The sequence below is a fragment of the Antedon mediterranea genome, chromosome 11 (assembly GCF_964355755.1).
Source record: "Antedon mediterranea chromosome 11, ecAntMedi1.1, whole genome shotgun sequence".
Lineage (NCBI taxonomy): Eukaryota > Metazoa > Echinodermata > Crinoidea > Comatulida > Antedonidae > Antedon > Antedon mediterranea.
In genome coordinates this window covers 4,922,465-4,944,728 of record NC_092680.1, presented here as the reverse complement: position 1 = coordinate 4,944,728, position 22,264 = coordinate 4,922,465, and the positions used below count along the sequence as shown (strand labels likewise).

General features: G+C 33.9%; 4 protein-coding genes across 5 annotated transcripts in view; 2 read left to right on the top strand and 2 right to left on the bottom strand.

Annotated features, from left to right (window-relative positions):
- LOC140062178 (transmembrane protein 234-like) overlaps nucleotides 1-6,988 on the bottom strand; it is a 54,045-nt gene extending 47,057 nt beyond the window's left edge. Inside the window, exons 1-3 of the mRNA XM_072108260.1 lie at nucleotides 6,967-6,988; nucleotides 6,313-6,474; nucleotides 5,192-5,258 (exon numbers count right to left, since the gene is read on the bottom strand). Coding sequence (XP_071964361.1) covers nucleotides 5,192-5,258; nucleotides 6,313-6,468 — 223 coding nt within the window. The 5' untranslated portion in view covers nucleotides 6,469-6,474; nucleotides 6,967-6,988. The remainder of the gene's footprint in view (nucleotides 1-5,191; nucleotides 5,259-6,312; nucleotides 6,475-6,966) is intronic.
- LOC140062177 (juvenile hormone acid O-methyltransferase-like) lies at nucleotides 1,950-4,975 on the top strand. The gene is made up of 4 exons (XM_072108258.1): nucleotides 1,950-2,147; nucleotides 3,019-3,344; nucleotides 3,655-3,793; nucleotides 4,179-4,975. Exons 1-4 carry the CDS (start codon nucleotides 1,976-1,978, stop codon nucleotides 4,343-4,345), a joined length of 804 nt encoding a protein of 267 aa, XP_071964359.1. The 5' UTR covers nucleotides 1,950-1,975; the 3' UTR covers nucleotides 4,346-4,975.
- A 114-nt stretch (nucleotides 6,989-7,102) lies between the features above and the next one.
- On the bottom strand, nucleotides 7,103-17,157 carry LOC140062448 (meiotic recombination protein SPO11-like). Of its 2 annotated transcripts, none has more exons than XM_072108670.1 (12): nucleotides 16,993-17,157; nucleotides 11,695-11,808; nucleotides 11,531-11,619; nucleotides 11,166-11,232; nucleotides 10,578-10,686; nucleotides 10,294-10,380; nucleotides 10,147-10,183; nucleotides 9,718-9,827; nucleotides 9,014-9,113; nucleotides 8,547-8,584; nucleotides 8,012-8,200; nucleotides 7,103-7,400 (listed from the first exon to the last, which is right to left on the bottom strand). In XM_072108670.1, the coding sequence occupies exons 1-12, from the start codon at nucleotides 17,154-17,156 to the stop codon at nucleotides 7,281-7,283; spliced, it is 1,224 nt and encodes a 407-aa protein (XP_071964771.1). In that variant the 5' UTR covers nucleotide 17,157; the 3' UTR covers nucleotides 7,103-7,280. The 2 variants fall into 2 exon arrangements, with proteins under 2 accessions (XP_071964771.1, XP_071964772.1); XM_072108671.1 differs by having other exon boundaries at nucleotides 10,578-10,671.
- Nucleotides 17,158-17,511: 354 nt separating this feature from the next.
- LOC140063051 (uncharacterized) lies at nucleotides 17,512-19,628 on the top strand. Its single transcript, XM_072109481.1, has 5 exons — nucleotides 17,512-17,683; nucleotides 18,411-18,481; nucleotides 18,571-18,738; nucleotides 19,249-19,387; nucleotides 19,465-19,628. Exons 1-5 carry the CDS (start codon nucleotides 17,512-17,514, stop codon nucleotides 19,626-19,628), a joined length of 714 nt encoding a protein of 237 aa, XP_071965582.1.
- The last annotated feature ends 2,636 nt before the right edge of the window (nucleotides 19,629-22,264 follow it).

Genomic DNA, 22,264 nt, shown 5'->3' with positions numbered 1-22,264 from the left:
TTGATTAATTAATTAAGTGCTAAGTTTGTTGTTTGTCCGTGTCTGTGTTTTCCTGTGTAAAAACAAAAAACAAAGTAAAACACAATGAAATCGATAATCCTATATTATACTGTCGTGTCTCATTGTTCCCCTATCAACGGACTATGAGCGTTCCATAGATATTGTAGTATTATTGTCTGTGGGAGTGTGGCCGAAATTGTGGGTCAGTCTAATTACCGAAAACAAGGGAAAACAACCACAAACAACCGAAAACAACCGTAAACAACCGAAAACAACCGAAAACAACCGTAAACAACCGAAAACAACCGTAAACAACCGAAAACAACCGAAAACAACCGAAAACAACCGTAAACAACCGAGAACAACCGAAAACAACCGTAAACAACCAAAAACAACCGTAAACAACCGAAAACAACCGTAAACAACCGTAAACAACCGAAAACAAGCCAATAATAAACCGAAAACAAAGTAAAAAAATCTAAATACCGAAAACTAATTTGTAAATTTTTTTTTTAATGTCGCCCTTTACTAATGGGTGTTTCTAAAGCTAAGACCATGCAGAGAGAAACCGCGTGCGCACTGCCAAGGAAGACCCTACGAAATGGCAGTGTGCACAAAATACGACTCAAAATCGTACAAATTCAATGATAGGCCTATACACCGTAGACTACATTTACTTACAAAATCTATAAACACATTTCGTTTTTAGTTTTTAGATTTTTTAAAACAAAGCCTGATTTTACATAAAATTTGCGTTTTCTTCACCTAAGTTAATTAATTTTACTGAATAGTATTGTGAATCCTTTATCGTGAGCTTTTGTTTTAAGTATATGTAGCAGACCTATTAAGTATATGTAGCAGACCTAAACATAGCTTTTAATTGCATTTCAACATTTACTTTTAATATGATTGTCTATACATCCTGTATATATCTTTATTTAACCTCACATTGACCGGTTACCTTCACTTTTCTAGCTAATGGATTTTAAGAATGTTAATGACTCTAACAGAAAACCACATTACTTAATTGTCTTAAATCCTAATTGGTCAGATGAGATGGACCAAGCCCAATTTACCATGCGCTGACCACATTATTAACACACTCTACTTAACTAGCATCTTAGCTACACCGTTTATTGCATTGTCTTATCAAATAGTGTATATTGTATATTTTATCTATTTATTGAGAATCCTCACTTGATTTACTTGGAATAAATTGCATAGTTTACTGTATACATTTAGTAGTTGTTTTATTTTACCGTTGTAAATATACTTTATAGCCCCTCTAATATTATCAATATTCTTAAAATATCATTTTTGTATTATTATCTTTGAAAATCTATAATTAAATCATGGAGGACCATGATTAAATTGATCATGATTAATCCATAGTCAATTTACTTTCTATTGACATGGATTAATGTAAAAAGACTAAAAAAATCAAAATATTTTTATAGATTTCTGTAAGTAAAATGCGATGTTATCGTTGATTGATTGTACGATTTTTAGTTGTATTTTATTTTGAGCACACTACCATTTCGTAGGGTCTTCCTTGGCATTTGCGCACGCGGTCTTATCTCTGTCATGGTCTTAGCTCTAGAAACACCCATCAGTAGAGGGCGACATTAAAAAAAATGTATACAAATTTATTTTCGGTATTTAGATTATATTATTTGTTTTCGGTTTGTTTTCGGTTGTTTTTGGTGGTTTTCGGTTATTTTCGGTAATTATACTGACCGTTTATGGTTGTTTTCGGTTATTTTCCGTTGTTTGCGGTAATTAAACTGACCGGAAATTGTCTGTGGCCGAAGTTGATCTAATCCATAGCGCCACGTGGCGGCGCTATAGTATCTTTGGTTATATCAAAGAATATATTCTTTGGTTATATCAAAGAATATGTATCACTCTTTTGTTATATTTAATAAAACAGTTTGCAACCAGAGTACGACGAGTGTTTACATTTAAAGTTTGCACCATGAATAGTAAATTGTCTGCCATGTACTCAAAATGCCGCCGGGTGCAAGCAATCGGTATCAATAAGTACACTTCCAAATTTGATTTCTCAAAAGATGACAGAGTTTTAGATGTTGGTTGCGGTTCAGGAAACTTTACTTCGGATATAGCTCGTAACGTGTCGTCAGTAGTTGGTATGTATTAGGGTCACAGTGCATTGCGGCCGCCAATCATTTCGGCCGCCGATTATGGAACGACCAAATTCATGAAACTCCAAAAAGGACAAAATATGGCATGATCATTTCGGCCGCCAGGTATGGTTCGCCAAATTGAAATAGCCAGAAAAAACTGTACATACAGTACTATTATTACAGTGAAAAAAATAACTTTAAAATACCAAGTCTATGGAACGCCACAGAGAACCATGGTCATTTCAACCAGAGATCAGTTGTGCAATTGGGCTAAATACATTTTGTTTTTGCTGTAAATTTAAAGTTATATTACGGTATTAAATGTTTATTTTTTTTATTTATTTTACAGGTCTCAAAGATGCGTGTGCTTTGTAAAAATGTGTTTCTTTATGAATATAGACCTAATAAATGCAAAACATACGAATAAAAGTGTTTTTGACTGGCACATAAAAAAAAATTCAGCATCACCTCATTATTAAAACAATATTATTAATAATTCACTGTAGTGATGGCAATTTTGTGCACGCCATAAATATCGCTGCTGTTTCTGGAATTAAAGACCGCTGATTCGGCTTAATCATTTTAAAACACATGGTGTGTCATACATATTCAAGAATAATTACAATTCTGGCGGCCGAAATGAACAATACATATTTTGTCCTTTTTGGCGTTTCATGAATTTGGCAATTCCATAACCGGCGACCGAAATAACTGGCGGCCGAAATGATCAGACACCTGTATTAGACGGGTCACTCTAGGCCTAGGCCCGTTTCATCCTGGCTTTTGCCACTCGACCCTTGCCACCTGAATTTGTGCCACCCATCAACCTTTATTTATAGTTTAATTATTTCATTTAATATATTAATTAATTAAGGCATCGATTACTCCGACGATATGATTGATTATGCAAAACAACATCACCAATTAAGCAATGTGAAGTATGCTGTCTGTGACGCTCAGGATTTTGGAACGAATCTCTCAAAATGGAAACAAAATCAGTTTAATAAAGTCACATCAATGTACGTCTTGCACTGGGTGAAAGATAAGAAAAAGACTATCCAAAATATACAACAATGTATGAAACAAGGCGGAGAATTATTTATTTTAGTTGTTGGTCCAATCTTCCTATTTGGTGGAACTGGAGAAAATGAGCTTCCGTCTTATCTTAAGAACCACTCAAAGTGGAATCGTTTTCTTAAGGTCAGTTTACATTTTATCATATTTCTTATAGTGTTATTATAGGCGTCACATTTTATTATTAAAACGTTCAACGCGAAATATACTACAGATATATGTCTGAAAAATATAATAATTGATAGGTAACGTCAGCTACTACAGTTATAAATGTTGCGTGGGCTCAGCAGATAATTGACGTGGATCTTGCAATGGTTAGATTGCTGTCTTAAGGTGCGTTAGTCCAGGGAAGAGTTTATTTATTATTTATTTATTAAAGCACTGTTTACGCATAACACACTCAAATGTTTAATCAGTACAATTTCTGTTTGTTCAGGATTACGAAGGCGGTATAAAAAATGACTTAAACTCGGATGGTTGGTGTAGTCTTTTAGAAACTGAAGGATTCTTATTGGTCAGCAAAGAAGTCATAGATCCCTCCATGTTTATCATAGAAAATGATTATGAACTTGATGGTAAGTAAGAGATTATCTCGGCAATTAATCAATAATTTCCATTTCTATAGCGCCATTCCAAGGATCATTCCCCATGGCACTGTGGAATTAGATGTTACATTATGTTCATCTCATGCTTTTTCCCCAAGAGTCACGTCATGTCAGTGCTGCCCATTCTAACACTCTCTGCCCTATCCACGGACAGTGGATGTGTGAACTAGGGTAACCCTCATCTAGAAAGATGTAGGCTCACTGTTCTTTAAAGTGTGCACGAATAGTTTGTGTAAACTGGACCTACGATTCGTAGTCCTTATAGCGTCAATGACGATTTTTCCGCCGACATCACAGCAAAATTTTATCATATACTGTTGATTTAGCAGAAGCACTGAACAAAATTCTTTTTAAGGTTATGTTCGCACTATGTCTGGACAATTAACTCGAATACCCGATGATCTTCAAGATGAATTTGTTAAAGATGCGATGGATTGGTGTAAACGAGAACTACCAGTAAATAGTGATGGCATTATGTATTCTGATTGTGAATGTTACTTCCTTCATGCTAAGAAAATGTGATTGAATTAAATTGGAATGTCCTCCCTGAAGCTCCGAAATTCGCAAATTCAGATAGGTTAGGTAGTTTGATAAAAACTTGCACATGCTCATTACTCATTTATATATATAGCTAGTTAATAAATTAACATATTTTCATTTGATATTTTTCATTTTAGCTCGTTTGTTGAACCATGGGGAAATATCGCCATGATTCACACTAAAAAGTTTTTTTTTTTTATTGTAATTGTCACTACTTTTTTACAATTTACTAGACCTACTGTATGATTCGTAGTTTTTTCCCAAAATGTTCTACAACACCTTAAATTTCCGGTAAACGGAAGTAGTGTTCTGATTGGTCTGTTGATATAAAGTTTGCAGTACACAACTGAAAAAAAGAACTGTTGAGTTACTCGACATTCTCACTTCTGAGGACAATCAATGCATATTGATTAAAACGTCGCGAAACTCAACAGTTATTTTCAGAACAAATATAATGTGGTGTACCGCAAATTTTATATCTACAAACTTTACCATGAAACAAACAAGGGGAAATACAATACATGTTGTATTTTATGGTCAATCTCTTCAGACGATAATTTTTCTGCTAAAATTTTTCTTTTCAATTTTTTCTTTCTTTTTTCGTATTTATATGGTGTTGGATTTTTTGTAATATCACAAATTTGTGTAAAAAAATCAATGTTGATTAAACATGTTGTACTGTACAGTCTGGTGAATAAATAAAGTATATACACTTATTGAGAGAAATTTCTATTAAGGTGACACTGTGTTGTGTTCCAAAGGTGTCACTTTGTTGAGTTCCAAAGGTGTCCCTTTAATAAGTGTACTACTGTATAAAACAAAACTAACCCATCGTTGCTAAGGTCAGATAGTACAAAATCGATCCAGATTGATTGAGCAGGAATGGAACTAAATACTGAAAAAAAAGAGAAAATATCTAGTATCAATGAATGATTACAGTGTAAGTATTTGAATATTGGATGTGTAAACAAATAAATAGCCAAGCAGAATTAGACCTTCCTGTCAAATAAATTGCAAGATCGAGTTTGTTTCCATTTTTTATTCTATTCTAATTGGCTATACTGTTCGTTATGAAACAATATGCCATAATATATTATTTCTTATAAAAAAAAAACCAAAACAGCTAATTTGCATATTATGCAAATTAGGTGAAGTATGGTTTGAAACTTGCATCCTATTTTTGATAATAGAGAGAGGTTTCGCAATCTTACGAATACGATAACGAAAACGGATACGTCACGCACACGTATTCGTTTTTGTAAGCCATAAAAAAATCTGTTTCGCATGGTAAAGAAATATTGAGGCGCGTCCAAAATATGACTCCGGTAAATTTGAGCGAAGCGCAGGTACGTGTAGCTTGGTGCTTGGTTGCCTAGGCCTAGCGTAACATCAAATCGAGTGAGGAATTTAAAAACTGCTATTTAATAAATATATAATTATATTATAATCATGAATCATTCCTAATTCAAATGCAAAATGTGCAAAATAGATCAAAAACTATACTCGTTTTGTAGTTACGAATATGACTGGTGATATTCGTCAACACGAATACGCTTTACGAATATGAAATGGGGATCAGCTCAAAAGTTTCACAAATGTGTGACGTATCCGTTTTCGTTATCGTATTCGTAAGGTTGCGAAACCTCCCTATTATTTTCTTCAGAATTACAGTACTAACTAAAATTAAAATATCAATAAATTAAACAAATTTTGTAATTTGTTTGACAGAAGCCCTTTTTTATTTAATTTCCTAAATTTGAAAGCTGATAATGGTTTGACATATTTGTGGTTTATTGTGTGAAACTTTTTCTAATTAGCAGTTACAGCAATTTGTTAGTAAATAATATTATTTTACTCAACGGTTTGCATGCCTTGTTGAAATAAATCTGAAATCTAATATTGTTTATTTAATATCGATAACATTAACAAAAATAGCAAATGTATCTCACCTTCCAATTAAGGAACAGAAATTTCAATTCGGCAAGGAATTGTCGTACAGCGGTTCGTTCAGATATCTTTTCAATTCCAGCACCTCCTTTCTTGATAAATGGATTTGTTCCACCCCATAACACAGCAACAAATGTTAACCAAATAATTTCATACATTTTAAACTGAAAGTAGTAGAGAAGAAATAGTAGAAAAAGGATCAATAAATAACTGACACCAAGAAGTATTAATTATAACGCCCCAATTAACTGGTTTGGTTATTCAAAATGCTAATGGCACATATGGCCTTCCATATCATTTGTATTTTACATTCAATCGCTCCATCTTCTAAATCCCTTTTTGTTACTTTCTTTTTGGCCCTATTATCGTGTATTTAGGTTAATTTGTACATCATTAGTTATTTTCTAACATAGTTTACCTATGCTGTTAAAAGGAATTGAAACGCATCAACATTTTGATAATCATTCTCCCTCTAGGCTCTAGGCCTAAACAATTTAAGCTTCTATATGCTGTATTATTCGTTGTCACAGTTCGGTGTTAATAAGCCTGGTCGTTTCGCTCTTACTGTTTGTGAACACGCCAGACACTAATATTAATACAGTAATTATTAATTAATTATGAAGAAAGTTTTTAACAAAATAAAATAAAGAACTCACTCAGGTGGTAATCACATTCTGCATATTCAAAACGATTGCTTTTATGGAACGCATTAATCGCATTTAAAAGAAAATGAACAGATTAATATTATTTTACAAAGTAAAAAATACACAGAAAACAAACATGATATGTGGTAAAATACAGTGATTATCACTTTCTTTATTCCAATGCTTTCTTTTTAATTAAACCTCAACTGCATATTGTACAACAAAGATTTATTAAAAGTAAAACAACCAAAATCAACAAAAATGTTTGAAATTTGATTGCAATTATTTTGGTCAACTGTATGTCTTCATAGGAAAAGCAAAAATAGTTATATCCATCCTCCATGTTGAATTTTATTTGGAATGTAAACATCGGTCAGGAAATTGTTTGAGATGGCGGTGAGTGTCTGTATTTCGGCTTTATAACCACTTGTAAGTAGAATCTGGATCTAAAATAACAAACCAAAAAAAAGGGAAAAAGTATTAATATACTTCGAATTAAACTAAATACAATCAACTCTCCCAATATCCAACCTCTCTAAAAACCGGAAACTCTCCTAAAATTCAGACCTTTTCATGAGGTCCAAAAGGTCCCAAAATCATTTTACCATTAGAAACACACATTTTGAATACCAGACGTTATAGAAAACCGTACATAAAATGCTAGTTCAAAAGTGTCCGGTATTGGGAGGATTGAGTGTATAATATAACACTACAGGTAAACATCGCCACATCCAAATATGGATAAATTGATAATAAATTATTCTTAAAGATTTAAAAGACAAAAACCATTGTACAAGTATTTTTTGCTTTATATTACATTTTTTCCAGGTAAATAATTTTTTTTTTCTCGTTCAACTTTTTTGTCAAAGTGAATAAATATTATAATGGCATTTTAAAAATAATGTGAGAAAAAAAAAATATTTTTAGGGGGATAATATATTTTTAAATAAACTATGCAAATAACTATGTAGAAATGAACATGTACATAGAAATTTTATTTCCAAACAAACTAACTACTAAAATATTATTGTTTACAATGTGATTGTATAAATCTTACCTCTTTCATCCACGTTGGTATTTGTTTGTAATAAGGCCTTTTTATAAGTTCTCCTGCCTTATCCATATCAGCCTTTGTAAGAGGTATAAGGCTTTCTTTGCGTATTTGAAGGTGTTTGATGTCTGAAGGTAGAACTCCTAACCATCGTATACTTGGGACAGTCAGGTTGTGAGAATCAAATGAGTATGACTATAATGAAATGAAAGAAAGTCTTGCAAGAGACACCAAGACTAAAACGTGTAAAGGTCTGTCTACATTATCAAACTTTATGTGACAAACAAATGTAATGTGCCCATATGGATGTCATATCACAATATTTGGGCATATCACTACCATATTTTTCACACTTCTTTTGTAAAACTAATTCGATAGTGTACAGAGCATAAAAGTTAAATAGGGGACAGTCAGGTTTTGAGAATCAAACGAGTATGCCTGTACTGAAATAAAAGACAGTTTTGCAAAAGAGATCAATACTATGAAGTAGTGTATAGTGTAATAGTGTATACAAGTTACAAGGGCACCAATAGTAGCCTACCTTTGATCCAAATTTGTAAACACAAAGTATTTCAATACCTGAAAGTCAAGTGATAATTACATATTAATTACCTATATATTTTGTCAATTATATTGTAGCCTAATATTTTATAAAACAAAACATTCTATATTTATAGAAAGTAGACCTATTTAAAGATGTTTACAATGCAGTCATCAGTGACTTTATTGCTTTCATCCTCTTTGTTGCTGCCATTATTGTGATAAATGGTTGTCAGTAAAGTTTGTAAATTATAATTTAGGTAATGGATAAATTGAGATTAAAGCTCTGTCTACACTATCAAACTTTATGTGACAAAAAAAAATATGATGTGGCCATATATGGACATGATGATGTCATATTTGGGCATATCACACTTTTTTTGTCAAACCAGTTTGATAGTTGTAGACAGAGCTTTAGATTTGAATATTAAATATGGCATATCAATTTGAAGACATTTTTGTACACACCGTGTGGATCCGCATCAACTAAACCAAAGATTGGAATATGAAAGCAATCCCATAATTTACGCACCATCATTCTTGTGTTGATGTCGGGAAAACCTTTACCCTGGTGACAAAATGGTATTTATTCATTTTAAAGATGTATTGTCCCTCAAAAACATGAAAAATGAAGATTAATTAAATCAGACTTTGAATATGTTATTTTGTAGTTTTAATAAAGTTAATCACTTCCTAAGAAAAAAAAAACACAACAAAATAATGTTTTCACTTATAAAATGACATAATAAATGGTAAAATTCAACCAAAATTCCATTGGCTGGCAGCCAATTTGACTATTTTTTGTTTTAAATTCCAGTTTTTCAGGTATATCATTTTTTTTTTTTGGATCTAATTTTGGGTCAATGTGGATAATTATTATGTGAAATTAAAATGGCATATTCAACAAAAAAATGTTAAATAATTATTATTATTTTTTCAGGGGGACAATACATCTTTAAGTGACGGAAATATGTATATATACTATTAGTGGAGAACATAATACAGGTGAAATACACATACACTATCCAGATTACCAACTTGATTTTAAGCTCTGTGTCAAACAATATATAATGCTTAAAATATCTCTGTTGCGGGCCTGATGTTAACATTAAAACATGCCTGCATAAAAACATATAGAAACCACATAGACACCAACAATTAAAGATTCTTACTGTGATAATGATACAGTTCTTAATTCTCTTCAGTAAACCATCATCCAACAACTTCTGGAATGTTGCATCCTTCTCAACGATTAAAACAAATTTTGCTTCAGAACGAATATCTTGGCAACATTTAGTGATACAAAAATAGAAATATTGGCTTACCATTTATATTAGAAAACATTTCTCATCCACATAAGTGATGGTGATATATTCAAGATTAGGGCATTCAGTAAGCCAGTTTGGCAGCCAATCATATTGTAAAAATTGAAAGATTGAGGATTCTCTATGCAACCAGTTTGGCAGCCCCGTTTTGGATACAGTAATAAGATTTTACTTTGGCAGCTTCATCATGGATGGTGACATTTGCCAGATTTCTGTGCTCTCAGCCAGTTTTGCACGTCTAGACACTTTTCAGTGATAACAAACAATAAAGGATACTTGTAAGACCTTCAACGTGTGATGGAACCAAAATACCCTGACAAAAAAAATAAATAACTAAACTGTTTTATTTTCTAACCAACTTGAATGCTCTATATGCTATTGATATATGTATATTCGTTTAAAATGAATATTTACACACTTAACTGTTGTAGTTGTTGAGCAATATACACAATTACCATCCATTTCAATAAAACTAAGATCACCAGCTAGACATCCTTTGGACGTTGCCAACTAAAAATAAGAATTATAAATTGATTAATTAAAAAAATTGATATTAAATTGTAAAGTTGTAAAAAAAAAAAAAGATAAACTTAATGTAATGTCCTATCGTTTTAATTGTTTTTTTTTATTTTAAAAAATCTGCCTATGAATTAGTGTAGACAGAGCCTTAAACAAAATTATTCATATGAATAAAAATTGAAAATTACCAAATGTAGATGATGTCGAGGAACAGACAACATACAAGCTATGTTGTCAGCTAGCTCATCTACCACTGATTGGCTACCAAACAATTGAGGATCTCTGTAATAAATGTCTCTATCAAATGATAAATACAGTTAAATGATAATGATGGTAACATGTACAATGTTCTGATGATTGTGGTATTGGTTGAATAGGAATGCACAAGCCTCTGATTCAAATATTGAATCACACATCATGATCATTAATAATTTAAAAAAAAAAAAATTCAGGAAAAACTCGAACATTTTATAATTATAATACTAATTATATCTTAGATAATTGGGTGATAATAATTGAAAATGTTTAAGATACATTTTTGTGTAATTGCAGTGGCAGAAACAATGTTGATACAAAGTTTGCGGTACACCACGTATATTAATTCTGAAAACAACTGTTGAGTTTCTCGACGTTTCGATCAATATGCTTTGATCGTCCACAGGAGTGAGAATAAACAATGCTATTTCCATATTTCTTGACAATACATACATTTTCTATATTAAAACACTGACCAACTCATTATTATTAAAAAATTTCATTCATCTTAAAAAACATACCGTTTAGTTGAGAATGTGTTGCTTTGGACTAGTTTATAGCATTCAGACATCAGGCTTAGCATCAGAGCTTAATAAAGAAATACAAAACATCAACTAAATCTCACCATAATAAAACCAGTTCTACACAGAATTCTTTATTGTATTTTATGGCAGAAGGTTGTCATAATACTAACAGTCAATCAATGTGGTATGTCATAACCTTAGTATCTATTTGATGCTTCAATCTCAAGTTTTGTCTACACTATCAAACTAGTTTGACAAAAAAATGTGCCGAAATATGGTAGTTATATGACATCATCATATCCATATAGTGTATGGGGAAATCACATTTTTTTGTCACATAAAGTTTGATAGTGTCGCCTTACCAAATCTTGTAGTTGAATTGATTGAGTCAAACCGGAGTTCTGAAACACTTTTGTCCTTATCTAACTTGAGTCCAACATCAGCTGAAAAACTAATGCATAATAATCAAATATTATTGTGTTAAATAAATTTTATTATTTGCTAGCTCATTTTTCCATGTACTTACCTTACATTTTGCCAACTTGTTCTACTATCAAATGCAACTGCAGGTGCTTTGTTCTGTTGTAAACGTTCAATGATCCTTTCTATATTGTCTTCTAATTTTCTCAGCACATCATTCCTAATTAAATTAACAATATTATACATTTTTTTTAAAGAAAGAAAATTAAACAGTTTCATTATTATTGTTAATTGTTACAACTAGGCCTACGCCCACTAGGCCTATGCCTACTAAGGCTAGCCTAGCTAGGCATATAGAGAGTAAGCCTAGGCCTACTGTTGTATACTGTAGATGTTTGTGGATTACAATTGATTGTTTATAGACCTCATGACTTAAACACAGTGTAAACAATCGTCCATTTTGTAAATCAGTTTTATTCCAACATTAGGTGGCGCTATACTAATATTTAGGAGTATCTGAGAATACTATAGCTATACATAATACGTTACAATTCTCCCAGAAATAATTTAAAGGTGGGTTAAACATTTGGTTGTGTCAACAATATATGAGTTAAAGTTATCCGTAAGAATCTTTTTTCTATGTTTTATATTTTTTTATATTTTATAATACGATATATACAAAAGAACATTCAATAATTGTATGCTATAATACAAACATATTTAAAATTATGAATCTGTAAAGTGAATATATCTTAAGGTCCATTAAAAATGATAATTGATAGTGAACAGTTTAGTGTTCATCCATTACATATATATTGTTGTACAAGGTGAAAGAGAATAATTGAGATTTATATATGAATTAAAAATCAATGTTCAGTTCAAAAGTCTTGTGTGTTTTATTGGAAGGCAATGAGTTCATTATATTTCAGCTATAAGCCTTTTAGGGCTTTTGACCACTCTCTTGGAGCGTCTTGGTGTTTTAGCGTTCATGATTTCTTTATTTACTGCTTCTTCGCTTTGCTGATTGTTTGCGATTGAAGGTGGTGTTTCCGTTGTTGGTGTTGGTGTCGCTTCCGGTATGTACTGTGGTGTCAATGTCGGTGGGGTGATTTCTGTAGTTTTCAATAGCGTTTCGCGCAATTGTTCGACATGTCTATTCCACAGTCCTCCTTGTTGTGTTTTCACTTCGTATGACAGTGGGCCATTTACTGCTATAATTTCAGCTGTTACCCACTTATCCTCATTTCTGTAATCTCTAGCTAACACTTTTTGTCCAATTTTGAATTCGCGTTGTTTTCCTGGGTTTACTCTTTGCTTGTTTTGATTCTCGAACACTTTCCGCTTTAGATCAGGTTTAATTAGGTCAAGTCTTGTTCTCAAATTTCTATTTAGGAATAACTGTGCTGGACTTACACCGGTTGTAGCATGTAGTGAATTCCTGTAGTGTAATAAGAAATTGTCTAACTTTAGCTGTTTACTTCCTCTGTCCAGTTTTGCCGTTTTCAAGGCATTTTTAAATGTTTGGACTATGCGCTCTGCGAGACCATTAGTCGCAGGATGATAAGGTGCAGAAGTAATGTGAGTGATACCATTGCTTTTCAAGAACATTTCGAACTCACTTGACTTAAATTGCGGTCCGTTGTCTGACACAAGTATCTTGCATAGGCCGTATCGTGCGAATAGACTTCTCAGCATGGTAATGGTTTTACTCGAAGAGGTATCTCTAGTCGCTAATACTTCTGGCCATTTGGAGTGCGCGTCTACAACTACTAAGTACATAATGCCGTCGATAGGACCTGCGTAATCGATATGGATGCGGTCGTATACGTTTTCAGGCCACTCCCACGGGTGTAATGGTGCTTTTGGTGGCTCTTTCATGTTAAGTTGGCAACCTGGACATGTTTTCGCTAATGTCTCAATATCGTGGTCCATTCTGGGCCACCAACAGTAGCTTCTCGCGATAGATTTCATTTTTACTACCCCGAGATGTCCCTGGTGGAGTTCGTCGCTTACTTCTTTGCGTAGCTTGGGAGGAATAATTATTCGGTTCCCCCATAATAAACATTCATCGATTAGATTTAATTCGTCCTTTCTACGGTAAAATGCTTCAAGTTCGTCGTCTCGTTGGCTGGGCCAACCGTTTTTCGTGTACTCTAGTACTCTAGATAATATTGGATCGCGTCTGGTATGTTCCTTAATTTGTTTAAACGTGACAGGCAGTGCTTCAAAGCAATCCGCGTAAAATAACTCTATGTCGTCAGGTTTGTTTGACTTTTCCCTTCGCGTGTGTAGTGGTAGTCTCGACAATGCGTCAGCGTTCATGTTATCTGCGCTTGGACGGTAGACGATTTCATAGTCAAATCCTGAAAGAAAAATTGCTTGTCGCGTTAACCTGGCTGCTGCCGTAGCTGGAATTGCTTTCGTTGGGCTAAACAGTCTTGTGAGTGGTTGGTTATCGGTTAACAATGTGAATTTTTTTCCTAACAGGTATGCTGTAAATTTCTTTACTCCATAAACGATACCTAGTGCTTCTTTGTCTATTTGCGAGTAATTCTTTTCCGCGATTGTAAGGCTTCTCGAAGCAAATGCTATTGGGCGTTCTTCACCGTTCACGACGTGTGATAATACGGCACCAAGACCGTATGGGGATGCGTCAGTCGCTAATCTCACAGGTAGCTTTGGATCGTAGTGCGCGAGTACACACTCTTCAGCTATCATGTTTTTTACTTTAACAAATGCTTTCTCACATTCGCTAGACCATTTCCATTTTTTTTCTTTCTGTAGTAGCTGATGTAATGGGTAGAGAATAGATGACAAGTTGGGTAAGAAACGATGGTAATAATTGATTAAACCAATAAACGATCGTAGCGTTGATACGTCTGTGGGTGCTGGGGCATTTACTACCGCGTCAATCTTGTCCAACGACTTATGAAGACCTTGTTTGTCTATCACATGACCTAAGAAGGTTACCTTTGTTTTCAGAAATTGACATTTGTTCTTATTCAGAATTAGACCATTTTCCTTTAGTCTTTCTAACACTTGTTTTAGGCGCTCCAAATGAACGTCGTCATTTTGACCAGTTATAATCATATCATCTAGTATGCAGGCAACTCCTGGGATACCTTGGAGTACTTGCTCCATAATCCGCTGCCATATGCCGGTCGCTGGGGTTATACCGTAGGGTAGTCTATTTACCTGGTATAGCCCTTTTTGTGTGTTAATGGTGAGTATTCGTTTTGCTTCCTCACTCATTTCCAAGTGTAAGTATGCGTTTTTTAGGTCTAACTTTGAGAATTTCTCTCCTCCAGCTAGTGTTGCAAATATGTCCTCAATTTTTGGCATTGGGTGTTTGTCAGGTTTTATTGCCGGGTTGACAGTGACTTTATAGTCACCACATAATCTAATAGACTTATCGGGTTTTACAATGGGAACTACAGGTGTAGCCCATTCGCTGAATTTGATCTGTGTGATAATGCCTTCTTTCTCGAGTCTGTCAAGTTCCTTGTCTACTGCTGGTCGCAGTGCGTAAGGTACTTCCCTGCTTTTGCAGAATTTTGGTGTAGCGTTCTCTTCCATGTGAAGGTTTGCTTTTTGTCCTTTCAGTAGACCCACTCTTTCTGAAAAGAGTTCAGCGTATGTTTCTATCAGCTGAGTAACTTTTGTATGAGCTTGGCTGTTTGTATTTACGTTGAAGATTTCATGCCATGGTAGCTTAATCTTGTTCAACCACGCTCTTCCAAATAATGGAGGTCCACCATTTTCTACAACAAACAATTTGCTATCTACTGTTTGTCCATTGTAACTCACGTGAGCATTACAAGCACCAATGCATGTGATTGGTTCGCCGGAGTATGTTTTGAATTTTTCTAGAACCGTATCTAACCTCGTGTTCGGGAAATACTTGCGAAAATCATTGTGGTTCATAATTGAGTAAGTAGCCCCAGTGTCTAGCTCCATATTTACTTTCACTCCGTTTATGTATGGTTGGATCCAAATTGGAGTCGTATCAGATTCAATATTGTCAATTGTCACTGTAATTTGATCGAGTCCCTTTAATTCAACGTCATCGTCCGACTCTCCCTCGACATTGTGAAATTGTTTAAATTTACGACGGTTCGTACCTTTGTATGCAGGTTTCGCCTTTGAACCCGCTTGACTTCTCTTCTTTTTGAAGCAAGCTTTTTCGATGTGACCTTTGCCCTTACAGAAATTGCATATCGTGTCGATAAATTTGCATTTGTCAGATCGGTGCATGTTGCTATCGCGTCGGTGGCATATTGACTTAGGCTTAGTGTGCTGTGCTTTGTAAGTTTTGCGTGCGACGTAATCAGTGCTGGCGATTGGCTTACCACTTATTTCTGTGGCGTCTTTTTGAGCAGATTCCATTCCTAAGGCTAACTCGGTTGCTTTTGTAAGTGTTAAGTTGCTTTCTGTTAGGAGGCGTTTTTGTACGGCTGTTGACTGCAATCCTACAACTAGTTTATCCCTGATGGATTCGCTTAGCTTGTCACCGAAATCACAGTGTTTAGTCAGATGCCTAAGTTCAGCTAGAAAGTCCTTTATTGACTCTCCTGGTTTCTGATTTCTTTTGTAAAATCGGAACCTCTCCGCTATAACTAAAGGCTTGGGTGAGTAATGCGTGTTTAGTAAATCGCATAGCTCTTTAAACGTTTTGGTTTTTGGTAATTCTGGTGTGCATATGTCTTTTAACAGGCCATATGTTTTGGGTCCTATCACTGTCAGTAGTGTTGCTACCCGTTTATCATCCGCTATACCATTAGCGTCAACATAGGCTTCCAGTCTTTCCGCATATGCGGTCCAATCTTCCGAATCGCAATCGTAAACTTCTATGTTTCCAATTGTAGGCATTTTTGGTTATAATTGTTCTATAACGTTACCTTATTTTAATCTTCGTCGCCAATTTGTTGTATACTGTAGATGTTTGTGGATTACAATTGATTGTTTATAGACCTCATGACTTAAACACAGTGTAAACAATCGTCCATTTTGTAAATCAGTTTTATTCCAACATTAGGTGGCGCTATACTAATATTTAGGAGTATCTGAGAATACTATAGCTATACATAATACGTTACACCTACCTAGATACTTAGTAACAAATAATAATATATAATAGGCCTAGCCTAGGTCATATAGGCCTAGGTAGGCCTATATATATGCCGTTCACATTACCACGGTCATTTTTTGATCAAGAATAAGTAGCCTAGGCCTAGGCCTCTGATCCTACCTAGAGGCCCTAGCTAGCTAGCTAGCTAGGCTAGGCCTCTATATAGTTAGGATAGGCCTAACTAGCCTAGCCTAGCCCTAACTACTACTAGGCCTAGCTACACTAGCTAGGCCTAGGCCTAGCTAGGCTAGGCCTATAGGCTACTTGAGTACTTACCTGTAACGTAAAGAAGACTCCGCTTTAACTGAAATAGCTACCTGTTCTTTGTTTTCATTACTTAAAGCATGTATGCGTTCATAGATAATAATTTCTTTTTGAAGTTTATCTATATTATGCCACAAATCACAATGTGTTGAACATAAATCTGGTTCGTTCGCCATTTTACGATCTGCTGCTGAACGGGGTAAAAAGTTTACGATAATTTGAACTATAGAGGGCGCACATTCCCTACTCGCTACCTCGCGAGTGTTCAGCTCGCCAACTTAAAATCCCATTTTATACAGTAACATAAATAAATATTTCTACCTATTATTCATTGTTACATATTGTGATTAATTAATATTGTTTTACTCTTGACCGGGACGCAACCACGTTACGTCGCTTTGAAAGGAGCTATTGAATCGTTTCAATGGACTTCTGTCGTGGATGAATTTATAACAATCATTCATGGTAAATATTGGCTTAAGATTAAAGGCTCAGTAGCAAGGTTGTGGGGGCTACGAAAAGTGCTGCACCATGAATAGTAAATTATCTGCCATGTACTCAAAATGTCGCCGATTTCAAGCACTTTCAATCGATATGTTAACTTCCAAATTCGATTTCTCAAAGGACGACAGAGTTTTAGATGTTGGTTGCGGTTCAGGAAACTTTACTTCGGATATAGCTCGTAACGTGTCGTTAGTAGTTGGTATGTAGATCTATTTTCTTATTTGTAATAACTTGTTGTACTCGTTTTTATTAAAAATCTTTCTTAGGCCTATACATTATTTTGTATCAAATATCTTAATCATAAAATAATAATATTAAAATAAGAACATTGAACAAACGACAGTGTATTCGAAAATATCTGTAAAGGCAAACCAATTGTAGGGGCTTCTGAGAAAAAAAACACCACAACGTGACATTGAAAAAAGTAGGCCTACTTATTTAGTGGCTGTTTTGTTAACTTCTCTCTGTTTTGTTGAAGTGAATAGTATCTTTATTCTAGTATAAAATGACCTTCTCTATTGCTTTTTCAACGCACTCTTTATTTTGGTAGTGCGTGGGCTGAAATAATCTGTGTGGATCAATACAAACAAGTTTCCTGCTTTGAATTGTATATTGCATCAACCTTTGTTAAAAAGACACGCAGTTGAGTTTAGTTATTGTTAAATGATGAGCGAAGCCCACTATTCTTGGTTTAATAATTACACTGGTGCCTTACACTGTGATCAACAATAATTCGTTTATCCAGTCTCCGGACTCACATATTATCATTAATTGATAGGGCCTAAATGTCCATATATCCTGTGTCCCCCATTCTAAAATTTCAATGACCAATCCATGCAAATGATGCTACTCCATAAACATTACAATTACAATAAGTATTTTAAATTTATTTTATCATTATTGTAGCCCTATTTAATTTATTTTAGGTATCGGTGTCTCCGACGATATGATTGATTATGCTAAACAGCATCACCAATTGAACAATGTGGAGTATGTTGTCTGTGACGCGCAGGATTTTGGAACGAATCTCTCTCAAAATGGAAACAAAACCAATTTAATAAAGTCACATCAATGTACGTCTTGCAGTGGGTCAAAGATAAGAAAAAGACTATTCAAAATATACAACAATGTATGAAAGGAGGCGGAGAATTATTTATTTTAGTTGTTGGTCCAATGTGCAGATTGTGTGGAACTAAAGAAAATGAGCTTCCGTCTTATCTTAAGAACCACCCAAAGTGGAATCGTTTTCTTATGGTGAGTTTATATTATTTCATCAGCTAGTCTTATCAAATGGTTATGGTATGATGAAAGCAGGCCTACTCAAAACGTAATTTGCTAATTTTTGTCTTAACTTTTTATTTGAATTCAACTCATTATTTGTAAGAATGATCATCACACTTCTCCAATATCTTCTGTTATCTTTTATTTTCAAAATGATTCGTCAATTATAGGATGGGAACATATACTTTGTAAACCAAGTCCCACCAGGAAATTAGCTACTCCCTGGTTCCACCATAGACAGTGGCTTTGGAATTGTGACATTTGAACCAATGGGGCCCTGGGATTACTAAGCAAGCATGTGAACCACCAAGCCACATTCAGTTGCACCATTGATAAAAGGTACTCTATCTAGCATGATACATCTCACCTACTCACCGACAATAACCACACGTTATGGATTTATTGGGAGGGGTCCGTGCATTCGTAAAGACTGGCTCTGTTCCTTCAATTAACTTAAACAATCATAGTTCTTCCCATACTCAGGATTACGAAGGTGGTTTGAAAAATGACTTGGACTTGGATGGTTGGTGTAGTCTTTTGGAAACTGAAGGATTCTCATTGGTCAGCAAAGAAGTTATAGACCCAACCATCTTTATCATAGAAAATGATTATGAACTTGATGGTAAGTAATGTGCAGTGTAATGTAAGATTTAATTTAATTGGTTACAGCAACTAAAAAAAACTTTTCTTTCTTTTAAGGTTATGTTCGCACTCTCTCGGGACAATTGGCCCGAATACCGGATAATCTTCAAGATGAAATTGTTAAAGATGCGATGGATTGGTGTAAACTGTACCCAACATTAAACACTATGGAAGTCTACCGTCCATGCCAACCGCTATCACTTTACTGGGCCGCTACCTAGGAGGCAGAATAAAGTAGCTGGATACCCATTTACCCCGCCTCAGCCATCCAGTTGCCCAGCGAGCTGTCACCAAGACAGAGACCCCCAGAGAGTAAGTTGTGACAAGGGGTACCCTATTTAATTAAGTTTGGATAATATGGGTTTTGAATTCCAGAATAGAAGTACAATTTACAACCTTATCTGGTAGATGATTCCAGTCGATGGCAGTGCCGATTCAGCAAATGTTCCAAATTGTAATGATATGAAAAAGGTAAAAGAATGTACTGTAGATTGAGGTCTAGACTGTCTTATTATACTCCGTGAAATAGAAAAAGATAATTACAAAAAGAAAGAACGAAAGAAAAAAAGAACGAAAGAAAAAAAGAACGAAAGAAAAAAGGGAAAACAAGAACGAAAGAAAAAAAGAAAGAAAGAAAGAAAATGTACATTTAGGTCTAGACTATCTTTCTGTTAAATCTATCTGTTAAATAGAACCTTAAATATAATATTTTTTAAATCACGTCAGATAATTACAAAAAAGAAAGAACGAATAAAGAACGAAAGAAAAAAGAACGAAAGAAAAAAAGAATAAAAAAGAACGAAAGAAAAAAAGAATAAAAAAGAACGAAAGAAAAAAAGAAAAAAAAAAGGAAAAAAGGAAAAAAAAAGAAAAAGAACGAAAGAAAAAAGAATAAAAATGAACAAAAGAAAGAAGGAACGAAAGAAAAAAGGAAAAAAGGGGAAAAAAAAGAAAAAAGAACGAAAGAAAAAAAGAACAAAAAAAAAAAGAAAAATAAGAAAAACAAGAAAAAAGAAACAAAAAGAAAGAAAGAAAGACGATTTGAAAATTTGAAACCTCTTAATCTTGTTTGCCTAATAAAGCTATACTTCATAAACATTATTTATCTTGTAATTTTTCGACATTTATTATGTAAATTCAATTCGTTTTTGATCGCTTTGTAAATAATAATAATACCGGAAATGATCCACTTTCACTAAAAGACCGTATTTAAAAATAAGTTTAGGCCTAAGTGTTTTATTTTGTCTTTTTTATTCATTCATTCAATCTTATATTTCAGAATCTCTGGTCCACACAGAAAGTAAAATTACATATTATAAATGAATTAAAAATAAACAACTGACTAATTACTACTACTATTTTTGTTTTGTTTGTTTTTGTTAGGTGTTAGGTGAATAACTTTATCAAAACTAGGCCTACAGTAATGGAAATTTGATTTTATCAATCTTTATTTTTCATGTTTGTGGGACATGTGTTATTTCATCATTCATAGTAGAGATTGGCCTACTTTGTTGTTGCTCAGTTTTCTAATATTCAAATTTTTAATTTGTTTGTTTGATTTTTTATTGAGATTGTTGGTTTTATCTCTTTTTAAGTTTTGTATTTGTTTCTATTTGGCACATATTTTGCTCACGTTGTATGTTTTTCCTTTAGGATGCACCTCCCACGTAGATGCGTGCCACTAGTAGTGTTACAAAAGTATAATTTCCAACTCAATATTAACATTACAGTGCCATTATCATTATTATTAATTCTTCCCACTAAAAAGGAAAAAAAGTTTATAAGTTTTAGAGGGCGTAACTCCGTTCATCAATCATTATACGGTACTGTATCATAATAATACATATAATAGGGTTATATTCAAAGATCGTATAGAGCCGGCATGGCCATATGACCGTTTCGGCCACAACAGATTTCTATGGCGCGCCATTCACGCATATATTAGACCGTGCTATTGTTTTTGCTATTAATTATCGCATCGCATGCTTTGTTGTACTGTATTTTTATGACTATCACTATTACATTACAGTGCTATCATTCTTAACTTTATTCTACTACAATTTGCATTTATTTAGTCTGCTGGACGAAAAAGTTAGAGATTCCATAGTCGATTCAAGGAATTGTCAGCGATACTTCGTCGTGATAGTCGTTGGCACGTCTTGGCGAAAAACGAATTCAACTGTCAGTGGCACAGTTAAATAGCCTCTTAGTACAGTATTAATAGTTTAGCTGTGAAAGAATAAATGCTAAGAAAAGAGAAGAAATTTAATTAAAACGTTTTTCCTTCCATTGCTTAGGTGACCTAAGGAACAAAGAGGAGTCATTTAACATATTTTCACATGCACAGAATAAATGTACATATCATATCAATATACAAACAAAATGAGTAATAATTCGGATAAAAATGCGAGTCAATTGAAAATTGGACATTAACTCACGAACTAACGAAAAATAAACACATTTTTCGGGTCGGCGAAATTGTCCAAATTCTAAGCAAAAACATGGGTCTGTAGTTCGGTGCACCTGTTCATTAAATTCGGCGCAACAACTTCAATTCCTCTTCCTATTTCAAGTTCGTTTTATTAGGTAAAATTGTACACGCAAAGACAACGCATGCATTTCTATTAACATTTCGGCCTATTTCCCAGTGTTTAATTTACATCTTACAACATATTTATTCTTAATATGTACGTATATACTTCTTCAATTGTTTCTTCCGACAAAATACATCGTATTCTTAAACCACTTTATTCTTCCGTTTCTTATTCCTACAAAATTATATTTATATGTACCTCGACATATTAAAATTAGTACCTGATAACCTGATAAAATACTTTTATTGCAACTTTTGGGTTGA